At 42.2% G+C, this 8,952-nt stretch overlaps 1 protein-coding gene across 1 annotated transcript; it reads right to left on the bottom strand.

Annotated features, from left to right (window-relative positions):
• Window positions 1-5,288: 5,288 nt before the first annotated feature.
• Window positions 5,289-8,773, bottom strand: LOC120426407 (zinc finger protein 501-like). The gene is made up of 4 exons (XM_039591164.2): window positions 8,548-8,773; window positions 7,712-8,470; window positions 7,504-7,649; window positions 5,289-5,946 (listed from the first exon to the last, which is right to left on the bottom strand). Exons 1-4 carry the CDS (start codon window positions 8,689-8,691, stop codon window positions 5,643-5,645), a joined length of 1,353 nt encoding a protein of 450 aa, XP_039447098.1. The 5' UTR covers window positions 8,692-8,773; the 3' UTR covers window positions 5,289-5,642.
• Window positions 8,774-8,952: the final 179 nt, after the last annotated feature.

The raw sequence follows: 8,952 nt of genomic DNA, 5'->3' as shown, positions 1-8,952 counted from the left end.
GCTCACATTTCCGTAAAACTTAATCAATTCCAACTCTCTTAGATACATTCGAAAGGTCTTTTGAAGCCCTTCAAAATGTGCTATAGACATCCAGGATTGGTTTGACTTTTTCTCATAGCTTTTGCAAATTACTGTTAAAAATGGATTTTTTTAAACCCTTGATAACTTTTGGCAACAGCTTTCAACACCCATACTCCCATAGGTCAAAAGTTAGGGAATTTCATGGACTATAAGCCAACGCCCAGACACGAGATTTTCTTACAGAATTGGTTCTGTTAGAATCCTGCTAGAATCATTCTAGCAGCTCTGTCAGAATTCTGTTAAAATTTTGTAAGAATTTTCTTACAGGAAATACTGCTCGCTGATTGGCTGGCCTTGTACCGGTTCAGTTCGTGTTTCAACAAGTTCAATTTTCACTCGTTTTATTCTACCTCGACCGTTTGAACACGTTTTTTCGGGAGCAACATCATCGTCAAAAACCCATCGGAACCAAGGTCGGAATCAAATGATTTGCTGGCAAATTACAACATCGCTTCACAGGTAAGCATCCACTCCGAAAATTGCGACACCTGTTACGAATGTCAAGCATTATGACAATGACCTCAACTTACTTCTCCGCTTGTTTAACCGTCCTTCTCCGGTTCTCTTTGTAGATGTGGCTCTACGGTACTGGCGACAACCCGGCCTGGAACTGGGAGTTCCGATTCCTCATCATCGGCATCAAGGAAAAGCCTTCTCAACTCGTGCAGATCGGATAATGGAACAAAAAAGTTGTCTCAGAGGAACAACAGTTGCCGCTTCTATGTTGGTATTGCCGGGAATCTGAGTGCAGTGAAATAATTTTGTAATATAAATAGAAATAAATTTCGTGTGAAGCAAAACACAGCTTTTATTTTGCTGAAATATTTTCAGCAATAACATTCTGACAAAATTCTAGCAGGATTCTCACAAAATTTTTAACCGAACATTTCTAGCAAAATTCTAGCAGCATTCTAGCAGAATTGCCTGTCAGTTGGATCTAGCACAATTCTAGCAGGATTCTAGCAAAACCGGTTGATTTCACCGGTTTCTGCCAGAACCGGTTATTGCATTTGAGCCAGAATTCTGTGAGAATGATGGAAGGAAACTTACAGAATGATGGCAAAAATCTAGTAAACTCTGCTAGAATTCTGTAAGAATCCTGCTAGAATGCCGTGACTGGGCGGTATTAACTTTTTGGCCAATCGCAGTTTTTCTCATAGTTTTACGATTTTACTAGAACAAACATTTAACAACGTTAGTTTTTGCCCTGTAGGCCAAGAAGACGGCACTTGTTGGTCTCAATTTTGAGGTTTTGGAATTTTGAATTTCATTGGAAAAAATGCCATTTAGAATTAATTAAAATATTATTTAGAATTTTGTCGGATTAGGGGTAAAACAAGTTTTCGCCTACTTGATACATTTGACGTATTGATCATAGGGTAAATAAGATCTATTTCTTTTTTTCAAAAGTGTTTTATTTAATTATTTTTTAAATCAAAATTACAACTCCAATACTTCTAACTTACGTGAAATTGACCGAGGATTCCGAATATGATAAAATTGAGACCGAAATGTGCCGTCTTCTTGGCCTACAGGGCAAAAACTAACGTTGTAAAATGTTGGTTCTAGAAAAATCGTAAAACTATGAGAAAAACTGCGATTGGCCAAAAAGTTAATACCGTAAGCTTATAGTCCATGAAATTACCGAGGGGGGTGTCACTCCCGCGTTGACCGAGCGATAAAGCTTCCTTTTCATACCTTTGCAGCGCTAACTTTTGCTTTTCCGCTTTAACGCGCGATAACCGCGTTAACTCGCTTTTTGCTTTACCTTTTCTTGCGTTCACGCATCAGACTGCTCGATTTTTTTGACAGCGAGAACTGTCAACAGCAAATGACAGATCTCGTTGTCAAATCATTCGAGCAGTTTGTTTTGCTTTTTTTTTCTTGAAAAATAAAATCTCCTACCAACTTTTCGTAAAGAAACAAAAGTTTGAACCAAAAAAAGAGCGGTGTACCAGGAAACATTTGCAGCTGCCTTCAAGGGTCATGTTTCAGAGACTTGAAACGGCCAACCTTGTTGGATGATGACTTTGGCAACAGGTTCAACCTGCAGAAACGGATCCCGGAGTTTGCATTGCGGAGATCAACATTGACGAAACGTTTAAAATCGTACCACCTGGCCCGACACCTGTAAAAGCCCGCTAATCTGAGCTGCAGCCGCTGACCAAACCGAGCTTCGCAACCTGTTGTTGGTGAGTTTTAATCGTGGAGTGGCTTACTCCAGTTTTAACTCTAGTTATTTCAAACCTGTCCAACAGAACGGCCGATAGAAACATGCAACGCGGCCAGCTCGACTGCAGCCGGTACAGAATAGAAGCCGCAGTTGTTCCGGAGACCGTCGCGGTTACAAATCAATAACTGGCCACGTTGCTTAACCTGCTGATCGCGGCCAACAAGGAGTTAAGTCGTTCGAAGCCGTCGGGGTTCGAAGCCGTCGAAGAATCGAAGCCGTCGGGGAAGATCAAGAAGCAACTTTCGTTGGTGGAGGATCGTAAAGAAGGGGAGGAGGTGGAAAGTACACCGACGAGGGTTTCGTGTCATTTATGTGGGTCATGCAAAATCCGGGAGGGACGCATCACGTCGATCTGGACAGCAAAGATTAAATGCAACGTAATAATGGACCATATGTGGAAGGAATCCATCGATAAACACCTGTTGGCCAAGTCACTCGTCAATCATAGTGCGGAATCTGCCTTCAAGCGGGACAATTCCGTGCTCCGGGTCAACAAGTTCCACAAGTCCCACGCCAAGAAACGCCAGGAAACGAAAAGTCTTCCTCCGGAAGACAATAAACCATAAATTTAAATATATTATTTGATTTATTTCATACTACTCGATCAACTCTCAAGATTGCCCTTTCAGAATTGATTTCATGAACTTGCCGCGGTCAGCTTTTTGATCGACTCATTGCAATCCTGAAGCTGGTCCCGAATCTCCAAATCGCGACGCTTTCAGCCTCCTCCTGCCTCCCATTCTGCTAACTCTTCCTGGTCCGTTGAGCACCTCCTTCTTGTTCTTGTCACCGTGGAACAGCTGCTGAGGAACTTGAACTCTTGAACTTCCGGACCGACAGTCGCTGCTTATTACGGTTAGGTCGCGCTGCACGTACGTTCGCGGATGATTTTTTTGGCAGGACCGGAAGGTATTCTGTATCCACGTTCAACTCTTCCTCGTCCAGCGTTTCAACGCTCTCGGGGTCCGTTTCGAATCCGTCGTGCCCCCGGATTATGCTATGCTCATCGTCATTGCTGATCTTTAGCCGCATCACCAGTTCCCTGGCCAAGGTGATGGTTCTCGAGCCCTTGAAGAAATTCGTTAGCTGCTTTTCCAACATTTCGGCGATACACTGGGGGGACGGTAACAATTAAAATCCTAAACTCGACCGCTCAAAAAAATCTTGCCCTCGAAAGCTTACCTCCTCTTTGAGTTTGCAGTCAGAAGATTTTCCGTCTTCCCTTCCATGTCGTCCACCCGTCCGTTCCCGTTCTCCTCAACAAACCCTGTCGGCATATTCTTCGGCGACCGCATCTGCACCACAATACGAGACGATTTCACCTGCTCCGTGGGGACCACCAGCGTAGCGGCACAAACCAGCAGCGATTTCGTCACCGAGGGGGGCAAAAAAACTCACAGATTGCTTTGTTTATTTTTCCTGAAACTGCAGGAAAAATAAACCAAAACAAATACCGAGTTGCCAAACCCGATCAAAAACTACTCGACTTAAGACAGCAAGGTTGCAAGATCGATTCGGTTGGTTCAAAAGTCGAGCAGACGCTGGTCGCTTTAACTCGCTTTAACGCGCGTTAACTTGCGATAACTTGCTTTAAGGTGGCGTTATGTGAAAACTCGGCACGATGAGAAGCGTTGATGCTTTTCGAGCTCGTTTTTGTGCGTTTTAGTGTGTTATCGCGGAGTGACGTCCCCCTCGGAAATTACCTATCTTTTGACCTATGGAAGTATGGATGTTGGAGGCTGTTGCAAAAAGATATTATGGTTTAAAAAAAATCCATTTTTAACAGTAATTTGCAAAAGCTATGAGAAAAAGTTAAACCAATCCTGAATGTCTATAGCACAATTTGAAGGGCTTCGAAAGACCTTTCGAATGCATCTAAGAGAGTTGGAATTGATGAAGTTTTACGGAAATGCGAGCAATTTTAAAAATTTTCATGTGTTTTGGACCTCAAACTTTAATGCCCGTTTTACCCCACTTCCCTTTGTCGTAGAGGGCTCATATTTGACAAGAGTTCATCTCATGCATAGACAAACAAACGCTGAAAGTTTCATCCAAATCGGAGCACCTCGATACCACCTCTAGAACAAACTGAGCAGAATCTACAAATACTGCCTCTTAATAGTAATCCTCTTGCTATACCACAGGTAAACAAAATAATATTTCGTAAAACTAATAATTTCGTGAAAGAAAATACTTGGTGGGACAATTATGCGTAGAAGTGAAGGATGGGACAAACAGACTTGGTGTTGTTTTCAATGAGTTTCCGAACAAAGTAACAGATTTTATCTGTTTTTCGAAAAGTAAACGTCAAGCTAAACCTGAAAATGACAAAAAATCGGAATCGACCATAAATGACATGGGACAATGCCCAAACTTTACTCATGCATCATGCGTCTCCATGAAATGATTTATCTCCTCGCGACCCTCGACTCCTCCTACCCCATTGACTATTTATTTAATAGTTTGAATAACACTAATCTCCATTTCCCCGAATTTTGCCAATGCAAAATAGCCTCATTGAATATTCACACATTCAGCAACCGATCCATCACCTTCTCCCAAACCATCATCGATCACGTGCTTTCATCTCAACAGAAGCATTTCGCATGCCTGTCCGAAGAAGTGCTTCCGTTGACCCTGAACTCTGTCCGCTACTGAAAGCTGGAACCTAAAGAAATACAAACTGTGTTCACGTCAAGCCGCCTGTAAGTCTGCTCGTTGAGGTGCTACAGCTACAGACACCCGCTGAACGCGACCCATCGGAAGTGTGCAACTCGAAAGGGACGACACTTAGCACGATCGTTAACGATCGTCAATATTGAAAGTTGGCAAACAATCGATAATTTGCGCATTTTAAAGCAGAGCCTCATATTTTATGTCGGCAAACAGATAAAAAGTGTGGTGAAGATTCTGCTCTCTTCTTTCTCGCCGCAGCGCGATGTTCATTGCAAACCGGTATTTTTTCGTTTTGTTATTTTTACGCACAGATAATTTCTGCAGGCGTTGAAATTTTCAAGGGCAAAATTTTTGCGCGCCATCATCGGTGAAGAGGTTGTCACGTTTTAGCGAAATACATCAACTTCCGACCTTCTTCCCACATTACGAAACGTCGTGGGAGTGTGCTGGTTAGACCGGTTATATGCGAAATGGGTTTGGAGATTCATTGTGTCAACAGAAGAGTGCCAACAGTTGGGCAAATAAAGTCACTTTAGTTGTGGGTTTTTGGGATTTTTAATGGGTTTTTCTGTGGCAGTCATCAATAACAAAAACTTTTAAAAACACATTTCATCCTTAACAAAATACGCTTTCTATTTCAAATTTTCTCGCGTTACTTCTCGGCGGCCAATCGCTTCTGTTTCTCGTGAATCGCCTTGTGTTTCTTGAGGTTTGCTTTGAGCCGGAAGCTGGACTTGCACAGATCGCACCCAAACGGCGGCCCGTTCGGCTTTGACCTGGCAGCTGATGATGACGGTCTTCGGCCGGAGGAGGAGGAGCACCTGGTGACCTGGATGTCGTGATGCGACTTCTTGTGCGTTGCCAGGTTCCAATCCGAGGCGAACGTTCTGGCGCAAAGGTCACACCGGTAGGGTCGTTCACCCGTGTGGGTGCGGATGTGACGCTTTAGGACGTTGCTGGGAAGGGAAGAGAGAATCAAGAAATATTCAATCCAAACTCGATTATGCGAAGTTTTCAAAGGAACTTGATGCTGAAATAAAAGTTTAAGAAACAAGTTTCAAAAAGAAGTTTTTTCAGCACAAATCGTACATTCACGAATGCTGAAAAATCAAGTAAGGCAATGAAGAACTCCCTTGATTTTATATTCATCCCCTTAGCTACTATTGCAGATTGCAGCGATTTTTAGACAATCGTGCAAGTTGTGGAAAGCTCGATACAAAAGTGCACACCTCAAACTACTGCAGAAAAAAACTATCTAAGACACGCACCCTAGTTTGAAACTGTTCTAAAGTGGTCAAAAGCAACAAAGCTCAGTCGAGACACGAACCACTCTAGGCGAGCGTGCAAATATTTGGTGTGCAGGTATTAGGGGGAGAGGGGGTAATATGCACCCTTGGGGCAAAATGCACCCCCTGCTTTTCTCGGTATTTGGAAGAATTGTTCGGGAAAAAATCATAGAAATTGGAAGCTTATTATTGCTAAACCATGCTGGAAAAATTTGAGCTTCGTAGTATAAAATCAGCTTAAGTTATTTGCAAAACATTAAAATGTTGTGTTTTCATCTAATTTTCATTGAACTTTCATTATGATTTTTGGACAATATAAAAAGCATTTATTGATATTGTAAGTTTTGAGGTAGATAGTTTTAGCCATAATCTTCATTATTCTATAGACAGCTGAGTCCAACAACATCAAAAAATGCATTTTTAAGTAAATTTTCTACAAAAGCGTAGTCGGGGCAAAATGCACCGCTGTGAAGCTCTTTTGTAAAAACAGCGGTGTCAACTAGTGGTGACTAGTGAAAACTGCTTTTACGCTGTGCATTTTGCCCCATGTTTTGGTGCATTTTGCCCCGTTGTTGTAGTGCATTTTGCCCCAATGTTGCGGTGCATATTGCCCCGCATGGTTGTTTGAAATGAATCAGAAATGTTTTTAGAAATTTGATGTTTTCGAACAATTTTGAGGTTTTTAAAGACTTTTTTCACATAGATGACGAAGAATAATAGTTGGTTTAGAACATCGAACAAAATTCTTCCACAGTAATGCTGTAATGGTTGAGAAATCACAGTTTTCCCTTAGGGGGTGCATATTACCCCCTCTCCCCCTATTTGCAAGGGTGGAGAATTTGGTGCAAAGTGTGCAATATAGAGCTTTCCACAACTTGCACGCGATTGTCTAAAAATCGCTGCAATCTGCAATATAGCACGCAATGTAAACAATAACAGACGTTTTGTTTGGTTGATCATTCTGAGCGAATGAGTTTGGTTACCGGAACCTGCACAAAACGTCCTTAACTCAATATGGACCAAAATCGACTTGCGACAACGACGATATCGTGATTCATTTTTTATTTCGATTTACTATTTCTGGGTCTGAGATTTTACCCACAATCCAAAAGTTATCGGTTCGAATCCAAAGGTGGAATGAATGAGGTCAAATTACGAATTTAATTTTTCAAGTGATTTTATAGCCTTTCCTCAATGAGGATGACAAAACATTCCACAAATACTTACGCCGTGATGAACGCCTTATCACAGTACGAGCACGCATGGTTCCGTTCATTATTGTGGCTCCGGATGTGACTCTTCAGCGAGTGCGGATACTTGAAGTTGCACCCACAAATGGTGCAATGGTACTTTAGCTCGCTGGTATGGTTCACCTGAAATAATAAAATTCGCATTACTTTTTACCAAATTTAACTTAAAATTTGTTTCTTAAGACCTTGTGCAGCTTTAGCGCGGTCGGATCGCCAAAGCTCTTCGTGCATTGGTCACACTTGTGGGGTTTATTTCCGGTGTGAATGTTCAGATGGATCGTTAAATTTCCTCGCTGGGCAAAAGCTTTGTTGCAGAACTGGCAGATGTGTTTCTTGATGCCGGTGTGAACGGCCATGTGCTGTTTCATGTTTTGTTGAGGAACTCCACAAATGGTGCATTTGCCTTTTAGCCTATGTTTGGATTTATTATTTGGGGTTGAAGTTTTATCTTGCTCAGAAAAAGACTCTTCTTGCACTTTCTTAGCGCAATCTTTCTCCGAAGGAGCTTCCGATAATTCAATTTCTGCTGAATTTATTTTGTTCATAACCTGAGGTTCCCAGGAGGGGTCATTCGCCTCCTGCTCCAGGTTGACCAACTGCCCTGAACTTTCATCCAGTGATAGCTCGATTTCAGTCACTTTCTGATCATTTTGCGACTCTTCAAGCTCTTCCGCTTCTTCTATAACTTCAATTAGAAAGCCCTGCTTTCCGTCCGCCTCGGAAGAAGCTGGATCTTCCACGAAATAATCGAGTATTTCAATCTGGCTGCTTTCTTTGCTGACAATTTCCACGTGCGATTTCGCAAACTGCTCAAATTGCTTCGCATAAATCCGTCTAATCTTCTCATCCGTCTTTAAACATTGTGAAATAAACTGCGAGCAAATGACCAGTTTGGATTTGCACACCTCGCACAGAAATCCCGGTACGCCAGGAATGTTTTCAATCTAAAAGAAAACAAAAAAAATCAAAATCTGGCACTGAAAGGGTCATCCCAAACGGTCAAAATTCATCAGAAACTCACCTGAATGGAAGTGCACTCCAAGATCTTCTGGGCTAGGTTGGAGTTGGAATCCGCGCCAAAGAGCGCACACTGCAAGTCATCGTCGGTCAGGCACAACCGGCACAGCCGCTGGATCTCATCCGGCGCTAGGTTTTCGGTGGACATCACGGAACGAACTTAAGTTTAAGTACGGAATGAAAGCAGCTGTTGCGGCGCGCGAACTGAAGTTTAAAATCAGATGTTTACATTTAATGTTGTGCGATGTTATTTGACAGTTAATTTGAGTTCGATGTTTTTTTCAGGTTTGTGTCTGAGATGGATTTGGATGAGCTTTGATCGGTCGAGGGGTCTACGAATGTTGATGTATCAAAACAAACATTTATTTCTTGATTATTTCTCATAATTCTCGAGTAAATTTCAAAAACA

Source organism: Culex pipiens, unplaced genomic scaffold (assembly GCF_016801865.2).
Source record: "Culex pipiens pallens isolate TS unplaced genomic scaffold, TS_CPP_V2 Cpp_Un0009, whole genome shotgun sequence".
Classification (NCBI taxonomy): Eukaryota; Metazoa; Arthropoda; class Insecta; order Diptera; family Culicidae; genus Culex; species Culex pipiens.
This window is presented reverse-complemented; position numbering and strand designations above follow the sequence as displayed.